The 26,283-nt window shown below is 41.5% G+C and overlaps 1 protein-coding gene across 9 annotated transcripts in view; it reads left to right on the top strand.

Moving 5' to 3' along the window:
- The window catches only part of LOC121677445 (Fc receptor-like protein 5), a 167,287-nt gene that overhangs the window by 58,116 nt on the left and 82,888 nt on the right, over nt 1–26,283 (top strand). For 5 of the 9 annotated variants that reach the window (XR_006020967.1, XR_006020968.1, XR_006020969.1 and 2 more), the window contains exons 5-8: nt 3,088–3,357; nt 3,521–3,823; nt 3,903–4,004; nt 4,091–4,136. Coding sequence is in view for 5 of the 9 variants with exons in the window: in XM_042056191.1 (XP_041912125.1) it covers nt 3,088–3,357; nt 3,521–3,823; nt 3,903–4,004; nt 4,091–4,136 (721 nt within the window). In the remaining 4 variants the exon portion in view is untranslated. Of the gene's footprint in view, nt 1–3,087; nt 3,358–3,520; nt 3,824–3,902; nt 4,005–4,090; nt 4,137–4,213; nt 4,828–26,283 lie in introns of those variants that run through there. The other 4 variants (XM_042056188.1, XM_042056190.1, XM_042056189.1 and 1 more) reach the window with 1 other exon arrangement.

Here is a 26,283-nt window from a genome sequence, read left to right as displayed (position 1 = left end):
CACCTGTCCTAGAACAAGAGCATGCTCAAAAGAAATTATTTTCTTATTACACCAAGCTAGAATTTTCTCTGTATCCATGTTGGATTTGTGAAGCTATACGTGTTTAAATGGAAAAAAATCTGAAGGAAAGAAAAAAACCCATATACATCAATCAATAACTCTGTATGTCTGTGTTATATATTCAAACACAGGGGTATTAATAGAACACATTGCTGTGTGCACCGGGGTACGAATAGCATACACTGCTAATTGTACCAGGGGTGCAAATAGCCTTACCCTTTTTCAATCTTAGCGTGATTGGACAATTCATCAAATCAATCACGTCCATCAGCAAGTATTCGCGCCACAGCTAACCAGTTCCAGGGAAGAGACAAGATGGCTAGCGGAGACTGGATGATGACGACTGTGACTGTGAAGGAAAACTCGATTATATCCCACTTAGGGAAACTCAATTTTTTCGTTGGTTGGCTGTGGAGAAGAAAAGGGTGAAGGAATTGGGACCCGACTGTCCGGACTTTTGCAGCAGGATAATACATATTGTATTATAGTTCTCTGCAAACCTATGGTGGCATTATGCCTTCAGTGTGCATATTGTATATAGTTCTCTGAAAACCTATGGTGGCATCATGCCTCCAGTGTGCATATTGTATAGTTATCTGCAAACCTATGGTGGCATTATGCCTTCAGTGTGCATATTGTATATAGTTCTCTGAAAACCTATGGTGGCATCATGCCTCCAGTGTGCATATTGTATATAGTTCTCTGCAAACCTATGGTGGCATTATGCCTTCAGTGTGCATATTGTATAGTTCTCTGCAGACCTATGGTGGCATCATGGCTTCAGTGTGCATATTGTATATAGTTCTCTGCAAACCTATGGTGGAATCATGCCTCCAGTGTGTCATATTATATTGATATTTTATCGGATTCTTTTCTAAATGCATACTTGACTAGATTTATGAGTGAAGTTACCAATCACAATAGATTGGCCGTAACACACTAACCCAATTTAGAATCACATTATCTCTCTCTCACTCACTCACTTTCTTACACACACACATACAGACACAGACAAAGAGAGAATGTTACAACTCTACAAGGCAAATAAATTAAGTTAAAACTTAGTTCACTGGCCACATTCGTCTTTGTAAGGAAATTTTGGCTATTTTGTCTTTATTATTTTGTCAGAATGCACAAGAATGCTTCGTTTGTATGTGAAAATCACAACAACAAAAAAATCTTGCCCCAAGACCCCCCTACAGGGGTTTGGTTTAAACTGTCAGCCCCTCCTAACATAACATTCACCAGCCGCTGCTGGCTCTCATAACACCTGAGCAGTGCCACAGACTGATCGACTCCATGCCACACCGCATTGCTGCAGTAATTGAGGCAAAAGGAACCCCAACTAAGTATTGAGTGCTGTACATGCTCATACTTTTCATGTCCATACTCAGTTGGCCATCATTTCTAAAAATCCTTTTTTTGTATTGGTCTTAAGTAATATTCTAATTTTCTGAGATAATGAATTTCGGATTTTCATTAGTTGACAATTATAATCATCAAAATTAAAAGAACATTTGAAATATATCAGTCTGTGTGTAATGAATGAATATAATATACAAGTTTCACTTTTTGAATGGAATTACTGACATAAATCAACTTTGTAATGGTATTCTAATTATATGACCAGCACCTGTATGCATGTATGTATGTCAAGTCAAGTCAGATTTATTTGTATAGCGCATTTAACATGCACAGAGTGCAACCCAAAGCGCTCCATATAAGACATTGTCATTGACACAGACTAACAAAGACAATAGATGCCGGACGGAACGGCGTAGTCGCCAGCATACCCATGACACCAAGACATACAACATATAACAAACAAATTAATAAATAAAATAAATAAAAATTAAAAATAAAATTAGTCCAATTTCCAACCGGCTGAAAATGTCCAAGGGCAAAGATGACCCGCGTGAAAACTGCGCACAGCTGTGTCTTCACAACCGATGCAACATCAACAAAGTTCTTTATAACCGACCAACCCGGAGAATTCACTGGCAGTCTGGAGAGCACTGGAAGAACAAGACAGTCCGAATTTGTGATGGGCGACCCTGCTGATTATCAGCTCGGTGGTCCTGGACAGTCACCGTTTGTTGGTTGTTGTTTCATGGTTGACGTTGTCAACAGAATTTCTTAGCACTCAATCCAGACTCCAGGCACCGGTAGATGCTAGCATGGCAGCTCGCATGTCAGCCGCAACTCGGTGGTCGTGGCAGCTACAGATCTCTTGCAGATTGACGTTAGGCACCCTTGCTGAGCAATCCCTCCGTCCTGACATTGGATGTGCAACGTCACGGATGGATGAGGGACTTCAGAGACATAAGGCAGGCTAGCCAAGGCGCTCATCAGCCCAATGGAAGCTGGTTAACGTTAACTTGACGTTGATGGTGTCAGCCGAGTTTGTTAATCAGAAAAAAGGACTAAGAATAACACAAAAACGATCGATAATAATATAAATAAAGAGTGATTACATTTAACTAGAAAAATAAATACAAAAAATTAACAGAACATTACATAAAATTACGAACATAAACATGATGCCAGATGGAGCGGCGTGTCTCGCCAGCATCCCCGTAACCTAGCTGGCGAGTGTATATATATGTGTGTGTGTAATATATATATATTTATATATCATCAAAATCCAAAGGGAATACACAAGGCACCAGGCTATATTTGTTCATTTATTGACATGACGCAGGGTGAAATGAAGCAGAAACCAGTTGAGTGATTTCTAGAGTTTTTCAACATCTATGCAGACATAATGAAGCTTGACTTTAAATGAGAGTTTGCTGTGATTGTGATTATGATTTTAAGCAGTTTTCACAAAAACAGTATGACTTTAAAATGGAATTCATGTGCTGAGAACTTCATTGTGTGTGTGTGCTGACCCACCTGTGCATGCATGTAGCCTAGTGTTGCATGACCAAAATTAACATTTACATTTAAAAATTACATTAACATTATATGTAAAAGACAGATGGTGTTGAATTGTTAACCCTGGATTTCTTTTCAAATACATTTCAGTCAACATTTCTGCACCAAAGCTGTCATTCACACTCTACAGAGAGAATGCCAGTTACTATGCCAACTTGACTTGTGAGTCAGCTCAGGGCAGTGTTCCAGTTACATTCCTGTTATTCCTGGAAGGGCAGGAGATTGATCGGCAGGTCGCCAACTCCCTGACTGTATGGTTCACTCTGCCAATGATGGTAGGAATGGACATGGTCTCAGCACAGTGCAGAGCAGAGACAAGTCACCAACAACTGACCAGCAACCTTCTTAATCTAGAAATGGGTGAGATGTAATAACAATAATGGTCACATTTGTGTGTTTTTGAGTACACTATGATGATCCACTAGTGACTGTCTTGACTTCTGATATTTCACATACATGCACATAGTATATTTAAATATATTCCAATGTTAGTGTATGACCATATTCTATCCCTGTGTGTTAGCTCCTGTAGGGGGTCCTGTGTATCTGCACACTGAATACTTATACAATACTAACTGGCAAGTAGTAGCTATGCGACTGCAATGTGACATCAACAGAGGTACCTTTCCCTCCATCTCTTGGCTCCATAACAACTCATTCCTGCATCAGAAGGACTGCTCTAAAATCTCCAATGACAAGTGCCATGTCCTCTTCCTGACTGATATTACACCAGTGAATTTTGGGTATTACCAGTGCCTTGTGAAGGACAGTTTCAACATCAATGCATCTTGGGTGCAGAGTAACATTGTCCTTGTGGAGTCAATAGGTGAGAAAAAAATACCAGCAATGTATTTAATTCATATGATGAAATAAAGGATAACATTTACTATTGACTTTTCCTATAGATTTACCTACAATTACAACTGAGGTCATAGCTGTTGTGTTCTGCTGCACCTTGCTGATTGTCATGATGGGAAGCCTGTTCTGCATATTTTGGATGCTTAACTGTAAGAATTATGTGTCATAGCTATCAAAACATACCAAAATATCTCCCTATAGTTCATCACACCATAATAATTTTTTTTGCCCTCAGATCCAGTCTTGCAATCAGAAGGTGTTACCATACCTGAACAGCACAGGTGAGTCTTGTTTTCTCCCTTCAGTTGTCAATTGCTTTAAGTCCTCAACTGATTGTTGTTGTTTTTACTCTCTGCAGTGAAGTAATTACCATGCCAGCATTACCATTGAGAGCTGAGAATATAGTAGACATTATGGCCAATGAAGAAATGGAACTTCGCTTTGAACTACAGTAATACACTATTGGATGTTCACCAAGATTAGTAGTTTGAACAGTGTTATCCAACAAAATGTTTTGCTGTCCCGGCAAAATTTGCATCTCAATCAAAAACCATCACCACCCCATTTTGGTGTTGCAATGAATATCACATTCCCTGTTATTCGAAGACATAAAAAAAAATGTTGGGAAAGGTAATTTAGTGTTATAACAGGGTTCGTACCGGTGCTTGAAATCCTTGAAAATGCTTGAATTTTAATGTTGCGTTTTCAAGGTTTGAAAAGTGCTTGCATTTCGGATAAAGTGCTTGAAAATGCTTATAATTGTAAGTGTATTTCTTTTGACACAAAATCTGACGGAATAGTTAGCTTATTAGATGCAGAAAGTCGCAGAGTTTAAAATTAAAACTTCTCCGCCATGGTCCTCGCTTGCGCCTCTGCGTGTGTGACTGATCTGCCCAGTCTATGGATCTGTCATTTCATGCGTGACAACGCCCCCCTGCACACAGTCAGAGATGGCTGCACCAGCACCACCAACATAAAGTGAGGTTGCCGTTTTGATGATTTGATGACGTTGGTTAGAAAACAGCTATTTCGGACTGCTGAAAAGAAATCATGTAGGGTCATACAGATGCATTGCTAGCTAGGTCGCCATTAAAGCTTACATATTATTGAATAGGCTAGCTCCAATCATTGGAAGACAAGGAGAAAGTTAGGTTGAAGGAGACGAAACTTTAGGTATGGGAATGCAAAACCGCACCAGTCATGTCTATGGCCGTATATCTACCATTGAGTGTCCCAGTGACGCCACTTCCATTTGCCTCCATGGGACCTATCTTTCAAAAAATTTTGAACGCCATTCTATGGCGAAAAAGAAATTATTTTCTGGTCCCGGTTGACTTGTGCCTTGAATTACCCATATGATGTTTGTCAATTTTAAAGACAATTTTTCATGTAAAGACATTTGCAGTTTGTTTCGTAACTATTGAATTACAACATTGTGAAAGATCGTAATTCCAACGACTACAAACCCATCAGTCGCGCTACGTTAGCTCATTCACAGCCACACTAGATTGTACAATAGCTTCTACCAGCAACAGGTCTTAATTGGGCTTTCCTTGCCGATGAAAATACCATGAGTCAGAGGATTAAACACATCAGGTAAGTTGTATTCGTCCATAGACTGTACATTATATACTATTAAGTGACATAGCAGGCAGCAAGATGCAACCGTTAACTAGCATAACAGCTAATCTTATCGTTTCATTACGTTGGTGTCGTACATCGTTCGAGACGAAAGATGTAGTCCACTGAGCGGATTCGCACAAAACCAACATAACTTTTGAAGTCTATCGAACAACAGTACTTTCTTGACGTGAAAAATTATCTTTTAAATTCACACACATCATATGTGAAATTCGTGGCACAATTTAAACTGGACCAAAAAATAATTGTTATCTCTCCATTAACTCCCGTTCATATTTTTTGAAAGATAGGTCCCTTGTAGCGGAAGTAAAACGGAAGTCACTGGGACACTCTATAGAGGTCACCTTTCTTTCTTCAAATTCAGTTTCATTTATTGACTAAAAATAGCTGACAAGACAATTATCCTTGCATCCACGCACCGACGTCGCGCAACACGTACTGTAGGTTGTAGATACCTCCGACATGCCAGAACGAAAGTAGAGTTGACTCTGCTATCGCGGAGCTATTATATGTCCTAACGAACGAACGCAAAACAGTGTTTCACGCAGCTCAAATAAACTTCAATACCCACAAATCCATTGTCCAAAATAAATAATCGTCAGAAAGGCTGACTTCAAGGCTCAAAATGTTATGCTGAAATTCAGTGGAGTTGCAGCTAGCTAACTTGCACTGAAACCTGCACCTGATATCAGAGTCTGGACCAATAGTAGCATATAGATAGTAGCCTAGATAGTAGATAATAGTAGATATTTATATGGATATTATCTAAGCATGATATTGATTATTGGTCAGTTATTTACACAGGAGACAGGAGAAGGGAAATCAGGCAGACAGGTGGAAATGAGGAGTTATAGAGGGAAATAATAGGCAAAGGGCCCTCAAGTGAGTGAGAGTCAAGGTGTGACTCACTGTGTCAGAAGGTACAGTATAGGCTACAAGCCAGTGGCAGAACAAGTCAGAGCCGGGCCGGGGGCGGGGCACATGACCGGGCCCTTTATTAAACTCATCATAACATAATTTTACAACATAGGCTACACATGCCCGCAACAGCGGGTCTTACAAGCGTCAGCGCCACGGAGAGCAACTATGTAATTTTGAAGTCCATTGAACGTACATGAAGTGTAACCAAGAGAACAACAACAAAAACATTAGGCTACATGACCCCTAATAATAAAACAACAATAATACGCGCTCCGCGAACTCTTCCACGATGCTCTGCATGGGCGGACTGGCCATCTGGCATACCGGGCATTTTCCCGGTGGGCCGACGCACCTTTTGGGCCGATAGAATAGGCTATATATATAATTTAACAATTTTGGCCAACGATCGGCCCAAAGGACGGACAATCAGCGGCCCACTGGTTACATTTCCATATTGACACTCGACTAATCCAATAACAGCTCACGTCAGGACCACCCATCACATTTTGGCCCAGAGCCAGGATTTTGTGAGCCATCAGAAGTTAATCGAAGTTGCCTACACGAAATTGCGGCGGATGCCGGTAGTGACAATAGTGCAAAAGTAACACCAATGAAAATTCAAAAATACAATATTGCAAGTAGGCTAGCAAATGTCAGCAACATGTTGAAGTTCGTTGAGTTTGAACGAGGATGTAAGCAAGCATACAGAGGGACAGTGAGCAGGTGGTGGAGCCTTGCGGCTACTGTACATGATAAGAACTCAGTGGTGGAGCAGGTAGGCTATGTGTGACATGCCATGCTGACGATGATGATTATGATGACTTATTAATTGCGATAATGTAATGATGTGGTTATGATAACCTAAGGCCGTGCTGTGATTATAATAACAAACAGCAGAACTTAAATGTTCTAAATGAATGATTTTCAACCCCGGACAGCAAAAGAGTGTCAAATCGATGTTAATTGTTGGTCAGATTGATCAGTTTCCGTCAGGCGCCCAAAATTCAACATCGATGACATGAGTGGTGGTTGGTCTCTCAAAGTAGAGCGTCGAAAGGGTTCTATCTTGGAAGGGTTAATTATCATGGTAAAAGATGGGCTAAAAGACTGTAGACTGACGGAAATGTAGGCTACAAAACATCAAGTCATATTCATGCACAAGCCAACTAATATACGGTAACCTATACGATAGGCTACTGGAAGACATTAAAGATAATTAGTTAATAGCTATAATGTTCCAAAATGTACCAGCAATGTAGTATAGCCTACAGGAATTAAATATTTCCAGCAACAGCCCTATTTATTTTGTGTTGTTTCAGTTGTCTTACAGTGATTAACGTCTACTACAATCTAGGTAATTTAGCTCTTTACACATAGGCAAATTCAGTAACTGTTTGGTGCTGCTGTCAGTTGAGCATTGTATAGTTTAAATGTAGCCTATTAAATAATTTGAAATGATACTTTGAATTCAAGCAGAAACTCTTCTTTAATAATTGCTTGTATAGCCTAGGCTACTTGAATATGGAGATCATGTACTCCATGGCTACCTCTGATCAGTGAGAGTGATAGCCAGTGAGGCCTATCACTTTCAGTGCTCCATGACAGTTGAAAATATATGCATATTTAAGGGTAATGCAAAGATTTTGTATTTAATTAGGTGTAACCCGACCGATTTGAGGGCCGCTTGGGCCAAATATGCCAGGGCCGATTTTTGGTCCCAGTCCGCCCCTGATGCTCTGTGTATGTCCATTTTCTTTGCTCTCTCATTCTCTATGGTGGTTTTTAATGATCTTTAACTTGGAGAATGAGCGCTCAGAGGTTTCAACGGTGACGGGAAGAGTCAAAAATAAAATTAGGGCGGTGCAAATCACTGAATGCAGAAGTTACTGCTGGGTGGTTGCATTGGCGGAGCGAGGGGGTGGCTTCGGGGGCTCAAGCCCCGAATCTCTTTTCAAAAGCCCCGAATCTTTTTTTGTATGTGTTTTCAATTTCCAACGATTCTAATTTCTAATTTAACTTCCCCTCGGTTTCTCTGTAAATGTTACAAAATGTAGCCTACTATTACTGAGCAAATATCCCTTACTTTCAAAGCCCAATATTGACAGATAATCTGATTTCCCACACAATGAGTTTAGGCAATGCCAGATCCGAGATGCGGTTTACGTCATAAACCTGGCAGGAAAGTTCAGAGCGGCGCAGTCAGTTTAAACAGCAAGCCGGTAAGAAAAACTATTGTCAAGACATTATGCAATTAGGCTACTGTACCCCGGAATACAAAAATAAACTTCAGAAAGACAGAAAGTTTGTTGTACTGTATTCTGTAGTCTGTATTCTGTAGTCTCAATGACCGAATCAGTAGATATACCTGTTGTCAGTTGAGTTCGTTCAATTTATTGTAGGCTAGTAGCCTAGGCAAATATGAAACGGAGATGTAACGTGGCTACCGGCGGGATTTTGAACTTGCATGTTTCATGCATTTTAGGGCAAAAAATACCATGGGATTGATGTGTTCTCCATTTGAGGAACGTAATCAATTGCGGACGTGCACAGACAGCTCAGACACAGATCGCATATAGGCCTAGGTTAGGCTACTTTCACTTTCTAGAGCGCATTCATTAGGCTACGTAAAAGATGCTTCATACCAAAACAACGATCAAACATTATCAAATGTATCATGATGACGTGTTGTCACAAAGACTTACTCCAATTAGAAAATCGAAACCAAAATCATGTAAGTGTAAGTGTTCTCTCATTGACGCCTGTAGGAGACAATATCGTTGATCCAACTTTGTAAATTTGCACGTCGTAAAGTTCAATATGAGAGTTAAAATAAAGCCAGTCATACAGCAGAACATTTCATTCAATATTTTACACCTACTAAATCATCAAAGTAAATTTCAAAACTTCAGCATCCGTAGTCATAACTCGTCCTGTCTGGGGCAACCTATAAGCCTAATACGTCCCACTCTGATGAAAATGATTGAAAAGAAACCGTTTGCATGATCTTAGCTCCTCCGGCCTTGTGCCGTGGGAGAGGCCAGTCCCACCTTACCCGGAGGTGGGGGAGGGGCGCCCTCGCACCGGGCCCCTGCGGGTCCCGGCACGGGGGCGTGCCGCACCCCCTGCACCCCCTCAAGCTCCGCCCCTGCTACAAGCTCCGCAGCCTATGACCCTGCAATTTATAAATGCAACATTCACTACTCTGATGAGGAGAAGCAGTGTTCTTAATTAAAGATGGAGCAGAATGTAGGCCTGTCTGCATGCCATTGTAGGCAAGAAAGAGACCTAATCAGTCTTGACTGTCATGAAAGAGCAAGCCTTAACATTAGTTTGAGTTCACATATTCAGCAAAGAATAGTTATTTGTTGAGTGATTATTTTATTATTTTATTTTATTTATTTATTTAAATTTCAGCCAGTAATTTCTTTCTTAATTCTTTCTTAATTTCTTTTCCTGCTATTAACAAACACAATTTTCTGTTAAAACCATCTCTAAATGATAAAAAAGTAAAAATCATTTTGAGTTAGTATATTCATATAAGTGCTGGAAAAGCTTGAAAATTGACCTTGAAGGTGCTTGAAAAGTGCTTAAATTTGATCTTGGAATAGGTGTACGAACCCTGGTTATAGGAACATAGAGCTATTTATCATCAGCATAGCAATGAAAATCATAACATCATACTAGCTAATTATGTCACCAGAGGAAGCATCTATCTGCCCTATCAGTGGTGGTAGTGTAGTGGTTAAGGAGCTGAGATAGCATGCACTTAACCCCAAGTTGCTCCGGGAACATTGGGTCTTGTAATACAATTGACATATGTGAGTCGCTTTGGATAACAAGCTAAAAAAATAAATGTAGATGTATTCATTCCAGAAACGTCTGTGTGTCTATTCTTTGCATATCTCTTGAACCACTTAATTTGTCTGACTGACTTTACACTCGGCAGGTGTCTTCAAGTGTAACAAGTGAGTGTTGTGGCAAGTCTGGATGAGAAATGTGAAAGATTAGAGAAAGCATTTATCACCTCTTGCTACTTCCCTCCCCCTCTCCCTTCCCCTACTCTGACCTCAACAATATAGAGACTGTCTGTGATGCAGTTTGCCTGCAAGCATAAAAACATTCAGTGGATGAACTGCCATTCTGAGCACGCAGCACACACTCTGAATGCACTAGCAACCTATCTATCTATCTACCTACCTATCTAGTCACCCAGCATCCTTCTTCGTTGTGCTTCCTCCCCAACATCTTCTATTGTACTGGGCGACTAGATAGGCTGGTAAGGAAAGCTGGCTCTGTCGTGCAAGCCGAACTGGAGTGCATCACTTCGATATCAGACAAAAGGACCCTGAACAAACTGATCAACATCTTGGACAATGAATGTCATCCACTCCATAGCACTATTACAAAGCAGAAGAGCTTGATCAGCTGGAGACTTCGCTCACTGTCATGCACAACTGACAGACTGAGGAAGTAATTTGTCCCCAGGGCCATTGAACTGTTCAATGCTTCACTTAAGGTTAGAGAAGAGATAGACTTCTCTGCATAGTCTGTCTGCCTCTCCACCGTCTCCATGTTTGTGTACGTACAGTTCACTAGCCTACTGTTTTACTGATACGCTGTTTACATGCTATATTAGCACATATGCATATCCCCACTTCAGTGGTTGAGAGTGTTCTAACTGGTAGCATCATCACCTGGTATGGGAACTCCACAGTTAGAGATTGTAGTACTCTGCAGAGAGTAGTGCGCTCAGCTGAACGTACTATAAGAACTCAACTCCCTGCTCTACAATATATCTATTCCAGAAGAGTACTCCTAAATGAGCCCAAAAGATTCTGAAGGACTCTTCTCATCCTAACAATGGATTATTCCTACCACTGAAATCAAGAAGACGCCTATGTAGTCACAAAGCCAGAACTGAGAGACTCAAGAGAAGTTTTTATCCCCAGGCCATCCGAACTCTGAACTCACACTATACTGACTTTGCACACATTCACTCCTCAGCACTCTCAAACATTTCCCAACTCTGATCTCACACTATACTGACTTTGCACTCATTCACTCCTCAGCACTCATGACCCCCCCCCACACACACACACCTACATGACTTTTAGCACTTTTACATCCCTCTCCCTATGCTACAGACCTTTTATTTATTTTCTTATTTCATCACACGTCAAAACACACACACACACACACATACATACACACACACACATATCTGACTTTCTCCAACTTTTGCACATCTCCATAGAACTTTTTATTTATTATTTTTGATTTCTCCTCCATCTATCTACCCATGCCCTTGATTGCCTAGCCTTTCTGCCCCCCCCACCCCCATCCCCAACACAAACACAAAAAACACACACACTTACATCATCACTGTCATCACCTCACATACATACAGCACACTGCCCCCAGCTACCCACACACACACTACACACACACACACACAGTCACTGCTCCACTCCCCTCCCGCCCACACACACATCTTTACTGTCATCACTCACATACATCATACATACAGTACTCTGCTTGCAATAGTAAGTCCCTTCACCATTCACTCCCCCCCCCTTTCCCCTACATACACAGCACATTATTTCATCAGGAAGCTTCTCCAACACACATCCCCAACATACTTACAGCACACTGACCCCCCCCCCCCCCCCCCCCAATACACAGCACATTGTCTCATGAGGAAGCTTCTCCAACACACATATTGCACACTGCCCTCTCCCCACATACACAGCACACTATCCCATCTCCCCTGTCATCCCCCCCAACACACACACCAAGAGCCCTGGCAGTTGGGTTAGCCCCTTGAGCCGTGGATCTGCCCAAGGTTTCTTCCTTGGTAAGGGAGTTTTTCCTTGCCCCTGTTGCTCTTGGGTGTGTCCTTGTTGGTGCCCCCCGCCCAATCCCAATCCTCCCCCACCTTTCTTATGCAGCCCTTGCCGGATACAAGGATACAAGGAAGTTTATTGTCACATGCATGAAATTATGTCTGGTGTCAGCCTATTTGTGCATTTATGGGGGGGGGGGAGTGCAGTAGAAGAGGGGTTTAGTAGATTAACTCTCACAGCCTGGACTGGCCGTACTTAATACTTTTTATTCAATACTTAACCAATGGCAATTGTATAGTTTTTATATTACTTGTCTACATTATTTTCATAATTCTACATTATTCTCTACATTATTCTAGAGTCCAATTAGGCATCAAGCACCGCTCCTTCATTATCTCCAGGCATTGTCCTCAGTCCACCACAATAGGATAATGACATGAATATAGGCGACAACACAATAACATATCATAGGAATATGAATATATATATATATATATATATATATATATATATGGGGTTTACATTCATAATGACCTAGGGTGACCAATAGTGACAGATCTCAACCAATCACGAGTGATTTTTCTTGTTTAAACATAGTGGTTTCATCCAATAGTGAGTAAGGAAATTCAAGCTAGGAATAGCTTTGCTGCTATTCATATGCTAATTAGAGCCATTAGTACTCTGCGAGCTCTCCACATACGTCATTGTTGGTTTCTGACAATGTGTGGCACAGACAAACGCGACGTTCGCAGGCTGTAAATTGTCCTTAACTGCCGAAAATTAGGGAGATTTCCAGGCGTTTACGGGGACGAAAATCCCACTTTTCATGCAGTGTTAAGTAAAATGATTTTATGAGAAAGTGCTATGTAAGTCTGTTGAGCTGAACTGTGGGCCACGCCCCTAAAGCCTGGATACAACAGGTTGAGTGCCTGCCCTAAGAGACCTTTTCCTTGCTGCACAAGAGGGTGTGACCTTTCCCACCACCACTACAGACCGGCTGGTAGTCTATAGAGAGCAAGAAACTGGACTGCTGGTTTGTGGCGGAAGGGTCCAGGCCTTTAATGAAGACAGAGTTGGTGTTCCCCTCTTACTTTACAGTGCTTGGATCTCAATGCTTTTGGTTTGTGAGGCTCACAGCAGGGTCATGAGGGAGTGGCTGCCACTCTACTGAAGGTGAAAAAGAAAGCATGGATCATCAAAGGGAGAAGAATTGCTCAAAAAGTTATTGACAACTGTGTCATCTGTAAGAAAGCCAAGGCCAAGACATTGGTCAACAAGTGATGGGAAATCTGCCTCAAGAAAGAACTAGACCTGCAGCCCCCTTTGAGTTCACAGCTGTAGACCTGTTTAGACCTTATCAAGTCAAAGACGACGTGAGGGTCACAATGAAGGTTTGGGGAGTCGTATTCTAAGTTCTAAGTCTTTAAGTTTCCTGATGGCTTATCAGAGATTCACAGCATTTCGAGGCCATCCTAAGAAGATTTGGTCTGACCCGGGGACCAATTTTGTCGGTGCCAAACCTGTTCTGGAAGAGTTGTATGCGTTCTTAAATGGCCTGGACAGGGCTGCTGTGGAAGAGGCTTCAGCTCAAAATGGGACTGACTGGCAGTGGAAAATCCAACCAGCTGATTCGCCACATCGTAATGGATCTCATCTTGAAGAAGGCATTCCAGAGTTTGGGGAGAGAGTCATGCCTCAGCTACAGTGAACTTCAGACAACCCTCCAGCTCACTGCTAATCTTGCTAATGAACGTCCTATCGATGCCAGGGTGCAGAGCCTTAAAGAAAGTGTGCAGTACATCACACCCAATGCACTTCTGCTGGGACGAGCATCTTCGAGTAGCGAATGGATGACGTTTGATTTCACAAGTTATCCCTATAAGAGACTCCAGGAAATGCAGCACCAGGTCAACAAGTTCTGGAGATCCTGGAGCCAGCTTGCTGGTCCTAATCTGTTTGTAAGAAGTAAGTGGCACACTGTCCAAAGGAATGTTGGAGACATCGTTTGGCTGTGTGATTAGAACGCATTGAGGGGACAGTTCAGGGGACAGCTTGGAAGAGTTGTCAGTGTCAACACCGACTCCAGAGGCATTGTACGGGATGTAAATGTCAGGATTACTCCACGCTTCTGTATCCCTGAGGTGAGGCCAGCAACATCAGCACCCAAGCATCCCATCTCCAGCATCCTCCGGTCCACAATCCTTCACCGGGACGTCCGGCGGCTGGTTGTCCTGCTGCCAATTGAAAAGCAGGTAGGAGGCCCAGGAGAGAAACTCTGACCACAAGTACACCATGGTTTGCGATCTTTCCAGCGGTTTCCGTGGGAAGATTGAGTGGGAGGTGTTGAGCTTGGTTTGGACTGAAACACCAAGACTGTTTTGTGCAAAACAAAGCTTTCAAGGAAGACGCAGCCGGTGAGCTCTTTGCATTTTCTTGGATGTAACTGGGCCTTGTTTGTTGCATTGTTGTAGTCCATTGCTTGCAAGTCATTCTAATGATTGATTGAATTGTGAACCATTCATGTTAGTGGGTAAAACCATGTTGAAAAAATAGTTAAAAATGATTTCATGGTAGTTAAATACAGTTAAAACTACTGTAATGCCTTTTAAAATCATGTGTGATGAATGCAATTCAAATGTTATGTATTTAGATTAATTGCGTTGTTAAAATCATGAGGTCAAGTCAAATTCCACACTGAGAAAGTATTGCATGTTTGTTCTGTATTTAATGTGTGTATTTAAGATATTGATAGATTATTTTGCTACCTATTTATAAGGTATATTTCTGGGTATTGAGAATTTGAGAAATGAGAACTTAATTCTCATGTGTTTCACTGAATGTATTTATCTTGTTTTCATTTTCTAAGATGGTGTTTGTTTGTGTTTAAAGGTTTTTCACCTGGTTACTCACATTGCAATAGTGATGGCACTTGACAAAGTCTCTTTAAACTGAAAACAATACCAACTAGATTTTTTGATCTTAATATAAGATCCATAACACTTAGTTAGATGTGTAGTGCTAGCTGAAGCTGCATGAATTTTAAAAACAAATCAGTCAGTTTGCCGCATTTTTATCAGCCAACAGTGTTCTCTTAGATTTCTCTCTTTTTCTCCGCTCTCCCCTTGTGTGGCTTGATGCCTTGATTCATTTGTTTTGTTGCTAGCTTAATCTCAGTCAACAGTATAGCTTGAAATTCCCAGAAGGCATTGCTTCATTTTAACTTTTGCAAACAAATAATCAAATAAAAAATGCATGTAGATTTGTTTTATTGTCTAAAAATCGCAGAAGTCTATGGCGAGTTGTTTATATGTTATTTTAAGAGCGCATTGTCAACAGTCATATTGGTGGGTGCACAACGCACCATCCTTCTATCATCCATGAACACACACCAGCGCACGTCCATGCAAAACATTACAAATTGCACGATTACAATGGGAAACATAATTAGAATAAAGATATTACGAAATACTGTACATCTCATAATGAGTAGTTATTCTCCATCATTTGCAAATTGGTAATGAGGGTTAAAAGTGATTAGGGGAGAGGCGAGAGACACGTTTGGAGCACAGCTGAAGACGCACTGTCACAAGATATAAGCAACTCCTCTGCAGGATAAATGTTTTTTTACTCAGTCAATTGAGCAATATTAGGGTAAGTGTTGCTTTTTCCAGCCTATGTTTTCGATGGTAACCCATTGTCAGTCAATAGTAAAAGTAACTGCATAACTGTCTTGTCGTTGACTGACACCATGGTGAAGTTAGTTTCACTTTGTCAATGAGTTCAAATAATAGAGGAGTGCAAATGTGTGAAGGCTATTATAGGTTTTAGTAAAGCATGGTTTAGTGGAATGACTATTCCATACGGTCTCGCAAGCAACCTCCTTCAAATGCGCCGTTGAATGTCAAAATACAGATGCATTTATTTGACATCGCGCTTTGCGCCGTTAAAAGGAATGGCAGATGTCATTTTCATTGGTTTAAATGATGTTATATGCCCCAAACACACCCATGACTGATTAAAAAACCTAGGAACACCTTGTTGCGCCATGCGCTCGACGTTTGATAACGAAAACCCTCCCAATGTGGACTGGACATCCTACTAAATTTGAACAAGCTTTTGACGAGTGACGATGCGCTTTTGACTGTCATGTTTTGGCCGTCAATTACAATTAAGTGGTCAATCATGCTGCTCCCTGATTGGCCAGCCGGCGCAAACGGCCCACGAGGGCCTGCGGCCCCTCTGGCATCTGCCCAAATTCCAGATTGCCAGTCCGTCACTGATGTCAGTTATCAGTTGGCCATTGTTGGGCTGGGGGCCCAGCCAGAAGTGGGCCAACACTAATGCAAGGTTTTTTACTGGGCCAAAACGGGAACACTTACCTTGGCTGTAATTTGAGAAACGTGCCTCAAGCAGACGATAAGGTTCGATCTGCTGTGGAATGGTAGGCTAGATTGCTTTGATTGTTTTCAGCTAGAAAGCTTAATAGTCCATGAGCCACAGGGGGTCGTCACTACCACTTGGGGGGGCAAATTATCACTATATTTTTCTGAAAGCTACATATCTCTGGAGTATAAAATGGTATGATAGCAAGTTGGATCTTGTAGCTTTGAGGCTGTACAGGCCTTCAAAGTTGACCTCTGATTTGAAAAAAAAGGAAATTCCGCCTATTGGCTTTTTTTGTTAAAACACTCATAAGAGCCTAGAAAATAATCCAAATCTTATTATTACTGATGCATATGTGGTGTTTGATGTTGGCATACATATTTTGACTCATTATGTGATTTTGCTCTTCATTTTGGTTGATTAAATTCAAGATTTATGTGCAAAAAAAAGCTAATTTGAGTTTTCAGAGCAACATGTTATGGCAATACCTGAATGCAGACCTTATTGATCATTACTATTCTACCCTCCTTACTTTCAATTGCGAGTTGAAATTAATGTTAAATGATGACATACATAGGTCTGCGGTACAAATGTTTTTTAAATTGTAGCTGAAACGAGTACAAAGGATCTTTAATCTATTCATTGAATTCATCGTCAGAACAGGAGCACAGAGGATGCCATCTCTATGGCACTTCACTCTGCCCTGTCCCACCTTGACAATAGCAACACCTATGTAAGAATGCTGTTCATTGACTTCAGCTCAGTGTTCAACACCATCATCCCCTCCAAACTGATCACCAAACTCAGTGAACTGGGCATCAATACCTCCCTCTGTAACTGGATTTTGGACTACTTGTATTGCATTCATTGTGTCTACACTTGAGATAAATAAGTTTGTTTTTTCTTTTATCACATACACATATATTGGTAGATGTTTTTTCTTTACCTTGACATGTTTCGACGTATACTTCCATCTTCATCAGAAGGTCACACGGTGGAGTAGTGTGACGCGTTTTTATCAGCTGATGTTGTTACGGAGGTGTGATCCACCTGTCAGTTTTTTGACAGGTGGACCACACCTCCTGCTGTCAGTCAGCCGCCCCCCAGGACGGCACTCCAGGTATGGGAGAGCATATATATCTCTGTTCATCGTCTTTGGGCTCCGCTTTCTTATTTCAATCGCCTCCTTTATCTAGCGGTGGTATTGGTTGTTCTCCTGCTTATTGACTGGCATGCAGGAGGTGTGGTCCACTTGTCAAAAAACTGACAGGTGGATCACACCTCCGTAACAACATCAGCTGATAAAAATGCGTCACACTACTCCACCGTGTGACCTTCTGATGAAGACGGAAGTATACGTCGAAACATGTCAAGGTAAAGAAAAAACATCTACCAATAAATGTGTATGTGATAAAAGAAAAAACAAACTTATGGATTCTGGACTTCCTAACCAACAGACCTCAGTCTGTTAGGTTAGATAATCGCACCTCCTCAGCCATCGAACACCAGTGTACCACAGGGATGTGTGCTGAGCCCTCTCCTCTACTCCCTCTTCACCTACGACTGCACACCTGTACATGGCTCTAACACCATTGTCAAGTTTAAAGATGACACTACGGTGATTGGTCACAACGATGAGATGGCCTACAGGGAGGAGGTCCAGCACCTAACATCGTGGTGCACTGATAACAACCTGGCTCTCAACACCAAGAAGACCAAAGAACTCATTGTGGACTTCAGGAAGTCTAAAGTTAGCACACACACACCCATTCCCATCAACAGGACTGAGGTGGAGCATGTCACCAGCTTCAAGTTTCTGGGTGTCCACATCTCTGAGGACCTCTCTTGGACCCTCAACACCTCTACCCTGATCAAAAAGGCTCACCAGCGTCTCTTCTTTCTGAGGTCCATCTGTCTCCTCAGATCCTGGTGAACGTCTACCGCTGCAACATCGAGAGCATCCTCACCAACTGTATCATAGTTTGGTATGGGAACTGCTCTGCCCACGACCGGAAAGCACTGCAGAGGGTGGTGAAAACTGCCCAACACATCACTGGTTCCTCACTCCCCATCATCGAAGCCATCCAGGGCAAGCGATGCTTGCGTAAGGCGCGCATCATCAAAGACTGTTCTCACCCCAACCACAGACTGTTCACTCCACTCCCCTCCGGGAGGCGTTACAGGTCTCTCCACATCCGAACCAGCAGGTTCAGAGGAAGCTTCTTTTCCTGCGGCTGTTACCCTACTGAACTCTAGCTCTGCATCCCGGTGACATCCAACCAACTAAGCCCCCATCACCCCCTGCCCTGCCTGATGCCTCCTTGCCTGTGCCTGTTGAGGTGTCCACGACCATGGCAACCTTGACAGGGACAACAAGGAGGCCCCCCCCCCCCCCACAACTGCACTACCCTATCCCACCCATCTATTTATTTACAAATGTACATACTGTAATTACACTTATACTGTACATAGCCATATTCCACTGCTTTTCATCCTGCACATACACTTATTATTAATACTATTGTAATGTTACTGTTTCTGCACTACAATGGTACTGTTACCACACTGCACATAGTTGTACATACTGTACCTATCTGTCTATATGGTTCATACTAAATATCCATATTTATTCAGTTTTTCTGTAATATATTCTGTTAATACACTGCATATATCTATATTGTGCTTACTACTACTATAATGGTACCGCCACTACATTGCACATACCTGTACATGTTGTTCATACATTGTTCATATTACATTACATAGCCATATTTATTCTGCTCTTATAACTGCTAATACACTGCACATATTTATATTTAATTTATGCTACTCTAAACCACCTTCTGCAAAACAACTGTATACTACTGTCTACACTGCACTATATTTCTTGTCCTGTCTATGCACCACCTGCCTATACTGTGTACAGTATATCACATTGCATTTTTCTGCTTTTTTGCACTTCTGGTTAGACGCAAACTGCATTACGTTGTCTCTGTACTTGTTCTCTGCACAATGACAATAAAGCTAAATCTAATCTAATTTAATCTAAAAAATGATCTGCCTCCGCTTTGCCTCTTTACGGATCATGGTATGAATAGCAGCAGCAATGTCTGCATAAGTTGAGACATTGTTATTGACCTTCTGGACCAGAGACATTCCATCAATGATTGTTGCTGTATTATATTCATCTGGAAGATTATCTGATAGTGATGCAAGTTTCTGCAAATGCTTTGCAAGTGCTGCTTTAGAGGTTTTCCTTGGGGTCCTCTCAGATGTCACCAAGGTCCAAGAGGGTGACAAAAGACTTCTCTCATGTCCAGTCTTTAACATGATGGTCTTGCCATGTGCCTGTGTTTTCTTTTTTGACTCATGCTCGTAAATGTCTTTCATTTTTGCTTTGTCAATGTATCATGGAATTTGTGCTTAGGTGTATCTGACTCCAGCCTCTATGTCATGATCTTTGCCTGTAGTATGAGCCTGAATCAGATCATCCCTAACCTCTTGTGTTGCTTTGCCTGCTGTAGATATGCAAATGAATGTTCATCATTCATTTCATGTTCCTCTGAAAATGGATTGATCCAATTTCAGTTTCTGTCTCATCTCATCAGAACTGTGTAGAATTTTTAAAACTGTTGTAAATGTATGTACTTGTAGATCTTGGAAAATAGTTATTATTTCTTTTCAATGGAAATTATTTTAACATCAGATGAAAGACAATTTTAAGTATGATAATAATAATAATAATAAGTAATAATAATAATAATAATAATAATAATAAATATAACCGCAAGCGGTGATTTACGGGGTCCGAGCAAAACTAACATAAGGTAGCATAGCTTTTTAGTTTTACATTATGCTTTGATTGTTTGGGCCCAATTGTTCAAAAGAAACGTGATCGGATTTCGGTTATCGGATTTCAGTTACCGGATTTCGGCTATCGGATTGGATCAAATCTTGAAAATGGCTTGTTCAAAGGGAAACAAGGATCCTGAAATTGGATTAGATCACATAATCTATTCTTGGTTTTGATCTGGATAAAACCTTCACTTTGTGTTGTTCAAAACTTTTGAGTTGGATTGGAATAAATTTGATGCATAAAATTAGGATTACCCTGTGCTGTAACGTTATAGTGTGCTAACCTCCACAACCTAATAGTATTCTAACAATACCTTATTCTAGTGTGCTAACCTCCACAACCCAAAAGTATTCTAACAGTAGTATTCTAGTGCGCTAATATCCACAACTCAATAGTATTCTAACAATACTCTATTCTACAGGACTATGCATTTGTCATGGATAAAATGAAGGGTCTGATAATGGAAGGCTGTGTTTCCCACAGAATGGAATTGTATTTGTGGTGGTAGGTGAAGGGGGGTGGGGGTGGGTTCTGTGTTGGAGTCAATAAGATGAACAGCCTATAATTATGCAGTTATACTTGCCTTGCACGACAAGTCCTGACAAGTAGCTGTAACGTTATAGTGTGCTAACCTCCACAACCCAACAGTATTCTTAACAGTATTCTATTCTAGTATGCTAACCTCCACAACCCAACTGAGGGAACTGTAGGGGGCGATGTGGGTCGAGGTAGAGTGAGTGTGTGGCGAGCAGGCAGAGCCTCGGTCAGAAGGCTCAATGGTATGGAGTGATGACACGGAGATGACAGGTTTCGGTGCAACACAAGTGAACTTTATTGGAGTTTCAATTCATCTGTTCTTTACTTGTATGTTTGCTGCATCAAAGAGGAAACAAACAGAAAATGGAGTAATCAGTGAAATGGGGTGGCAGAGCTACTCTACAAACTGATAAACATCACAAAAGTCATAGTGAGGGTCATTAAAGTGATGACTTACGTTAACTCAAAGACGCACACAGAGCAGGACACACTGGAGTGCTGGATTGAGATGAACAAAAGAGTGAACTGAGGGCGAGCAAACAATTTATCCTGGTCTGAGCCCCTGCTCCGGAGCTACAGGGTTTCCCAGCAGGTAAACTGGGTGTGGTTAGGTGGCAGAGCCAAACAATCCTGCAATTTCTCCACAGCTCTTTCACCTCAAGCCCTCCTTACACTGACAGACAGCCTCAGACCCTCTCACATCTAAAGACAAGTAGTAGAGTTTTAAGTCACAGACTATGATTTTGCAATGACTAGGGATCTTGCAGGGTCACTATTTACAAGACTGCAACACGATTCCTTTAACCCTCTAGGCACCACAGTCGACTATAGTCGACAAGATGCGGTACTGAATAAAACGGCCGATTTAGTCAAATAGGGTGTCATATTTCGTTCGACCTCCACTCCACTAGATGGCAGACATGTCATACGTCATCCCCGAGTCGAAAAAAGGGTACAATACCGGAGCTAGTGTGCGTGTGAGCCACTTTGTCAGAGCGATATTGTCAACGTCAGCGAGTATTTGCATTAGATTATCGTCTAATGGCATCAAAAAAGTTTACCTGAAATGAAGTGTTGGGTCTTCTATTCGCGGACCCTGATTCTGAAGGGGAATATCTGCCTTCAGAAAATGACGGTGATTCGTTTAGTGAGGCTTCAGATGCGTCCCTGCCTTGCAATGATGCAGCTGGACAAAGTGAGAGTTTACTCCATAGTTTAGCTTACACCAAGCACAAACGTTGAATCGTTTGCCCAATATCACTGGTGGGAATAATGTTTCACGGGTTCGGAGTGTTCATCGGGAAGTTAGCAGGGTGTTAGTGGTGTGGCGAACGAGGCTGGAGGTAGCATGTCCATAGCGCTAGCTTCTGTCTTCTGAACGTGTGCCTCTCCACAATCGCGGCGACAGTAACGTGGTGGAGCCTTTGTCTAATGCCACTGGGTATGTTAGACGAGGTCGAAGTGCTCATAGGACAGTTAGGGGGGAACGTAGTGGCAGTGTGGGAAGTCGCAATGAGAATGACAGTAGGCCTAGTCCGAGCTGCGCAAATTCTCTCCACTCGGCGCGCGCGAGGCAGATCTGGCCATGCTGCTCGCATGGTGGAGGTGGTGACACGCTTTCTCCCTCTCCCACACACACACACACACATTAGGTCATGCATAGTCTATCACAAGATGATGGGAATGCCGGCCCTGTATGGATAGGGATAGGGAGTCATTATCTCTACAGCAAAAGGCCTGCTACATAAAAAAAAAAAAGTCAGCCAATTATTAGTAATGATTTACACTGTTGATTTGCTATCTATTTCCCTGATCATTTAGGACATACACTATGTGTTCCTTTTTGTGTGTTCATGTCCTTGTGATGTGTGTGTCTTTGTCAGCTAGGAAAAAAAAACAAAAAAACATCAACAAAAACAACAAAAAGAAAAAAATACTAACATTGTCTCTTGTCTTGTCTCGTCATCTCACTCCTGATCTGTGCCTTGCCGTGGCAAATGAGCTTTTGAACTAAACAGGTCTTGTCTACTTGTGTTTGTGTGTCATCTGAATAATATATATGTGCCCCATACATGGAATCAGAGTGCCTACTGTATGTAGTAAATGGAAAATCTCTACAGCAAAAGGCCAGTCTACCGCTACATGCGTTTGGTTTGTTTCTGCCATTTATTAGTAATGATTTACACAGTTTGTTCACTACTTACTATTTACCTGAGCATTCAGTATTGTGCAATATAGCATACAGAAGGTGAGGGACATTTTGGGGGGAATGAAGTGGTGCATTTTATCATTCAAACATGCGACTTTTCATGAAAATTCTATAATCCAAGATGGCCGTCACCATATGACGTCATAATATGCAAATTAGATATACACATTTAATCCCTACATAAACTTTGGGTCATCCTTAATATTTCTCTAATTTACAGAAAGTCTGTATCTCTTATCACTTTTAAGATATAGCCTTTTGAAATGAAGATGTCAAAATCGAACGTTTCGAAAAAAAAACCTCTGGCGCCTAAAGGGTTAAATTATTACCCATCGTGCAATAGATAAACAGGAACTGAAAATTATAGCCTACTAAACTCAAAGTCGTATTTTTGTGTTTCTGCAGCATTGTTTCATGCGTGACATCCTTAACCGATACAGAGTTGTTCTGTCAAGTGGAAGAGCCGACTAAATATGTATAAGAAATGACAAATATTATAAGAATAACAAATAATTAGGCTACAGCTGTGTCGGAGTCAATAAGATTAACAGCCTATAATTATACAGTTATACTTGCCTTGCACTACAAGTCCATATTGACAAGTAGCTGTAATGTTATAGTGTGTTAACCTCCACAACCCAACAGCATTCTATTGTAGTATGCTAACATCCACAACCCAACAGTATTCTAACACTAATACTTCAAGTGGGATTTGAACTCTCAACCTAAGGATCACCAGTACAAGGCTGATGAGTGTGAATGTTGATTGCCTGATGTCATTCAGGTGCTGTTCAATGGTGTGAATCTTCAATAACCAATAGTATTCGAGCTAGAGCCTAAAGCACTACCGGGGATTCGAACTCTAAACCTAACCTGCTCTTGTTCTGTAGTTTGTAATAGCAGAGACTTTCTAATGAGGAGACACAGCACTCAAAACCTACTCCATAGAAATGCATGGGGCTAGTTTGTCACGCCAATATGGCCATTGTCTACACATATCCCACCCATTCCTCGGCAAAACGTTGACATGTGAATACATTGAGCCAATCATATGGTGTGTTGTGAAGACATCGTGCCAATCATGTGGTGTGATCTCGCCGCTGGAGCAAGATTGGTGTCGTGAAGCCTTGCGCACGCGCAGTTCGATCCAAAGACTGTGCCCGATGAGTGCCCATAAAACGTTGGTATATGGCCGCCAAGTGGAGGGACTTGCCTAAAAGGACTTTGGTAATAGTCTTTGTTAAAATTGCAGAAATTACACAAATATTTTGAAATAGTTGTATACTGTTGTATAGTTTGTTTGGTGTTGTTACTTTGTTCTTTGTTAACTGTTATTTTGAGAAGCTGGTTATTTATTTAATGTAGTGTTTAATAAATAATTGTTAAATATACAGAGTCTGTAGTGTATCGCACAAACACGACACCAACACCCACACCCCCCCACCGATGGCAACCGATACAAGAAGCCCCCCCCGCTCGGATGGCAACCGATACTAGACCCCCCCCCCCCCCCCAGTCGTTCTTTAAACCATGTTTAAAACTTGAGCAGAGAAAAATAGTAGCCTACTAAGCAGGCACTAGGAGTGGGCGATATATATCGCATAGGTGCCAACTCTCACGCATTGGCCGTGAGACACACGCATTTGATTAGTTTCACACACTCACACGCCACACCCCCGATTTCTCAAGCTGAAGTGTCAAGGTCGGTCAGATGCCTGAAAAATTAGTTTAGCCTATCTATAGATCTACCTGTTGAGCCACGGTTATGCTTCCAGAGACGGTGAGAGGGTTCAAGAGCACCCCCTGTCTGTGGAATTTTCTAAATTTTCTCTCATTTGCGATGCTACTTCAGAAGCCGTCCCAGGCGCATTCCCCCCGCATTTCCCTGGCTTCAGGTATGCTTTGAGTATTATTGAGTATTTTTCACGCTGAAGTGTTAACTTGGTAGGTCAAATACCTGGCAGATGAGGTTCAACTAAACTAAACCTATACATATGATATCACACATCAGGTGAACGTGCGGAATCTAAGCTTTCCAATGATATTAGCGCCAAGTTGCTGTTATAAATGGTTTGCGAGAAAATTAAAATTGAACCGACGTGCAATTTAGGCTAATCATATTTGCATTTTGCACACAGTGCACACCCATTACTCTCGGTTTAATATTTCACTAACCCTTCACACAACACGTGGCAAACCCATAAACCCAATTCACCCCTTGCAAGTGACGTCACGTTTTGTTCGCGCCACAGTAAAATAGCCTAGTGGACGGCAAGAACACGAATCAAATCAATGGGTTGTAATGGGACATATCGCACAGCTAGGAGATTATAGTGAGATTTAACCGTAGTAATGCCCTTCCACGACTGTTGGCTTATTGTTTGGAATACAACAACATCCCATGTTCTTGCATAGATATATTTTGGTTTGTTTTCTTTGTGTTTCGGGAGTATTTCAACCACAATTGCATGCTTATCTCCTCAGTGTATGAAGCACAGTAGCGGTTGCTATAGCAACCATAGACTCTGAACAGGACGGCAGATAGCACTTAGGCAAAGTCTTTGGCAAGATCTGAATGTAAACAGATAATACCGTTCAAGTTTTTTTTTAATTTCCTATTTCTTTCAATTCTTTAACTTAAGACATGTAAGAAGTAAGTTTATTTGCTGGGCAACGTACAAACTGACGAGTTACATTAGCCCTAGCACTATGAGCTACGATAAACGTTAGCTAGAATAGCTAGCTTCTAAGTGTGGCAGCTAGTTATTATTTCATGTTCTGATATGACATTCTTAACGTTTTGACTATGTTACAACTGATAAAAGCAAGACAAATAAAGTAACCAAATCGCTTTGCAATATTTTAGTCCAGAAATACGTATGGGTGTTCATTTACCATAATGTTAATTACAGTAGCCTAACGTAACGTTATCTCCCCTTGCTGTTACCACCAGTTTTAATAACTTTACATTTGCGATCATGACCCATTTCATCTAACAACACCCCTGGCATCTTCTTTGACTATCAGACCCCAAACAG

This window comes from Alosa sapidissima, chromosome 12 (genome assembly GCF_018492685.1).
Source record: "Alosa sapidissima isolate fAloSap1 chromosome 12, fAloSap1.pri, whole genome shotgun sequence".
NCBI lineage: Eukaryota > Metazoa > Chordata > Actinopteri > Clupeiformes > Clupeidae > Alosa > Alosa sapidissima.
This window is presented reverse-complemented; position numbering and strand designations above follow the sequence as displayed.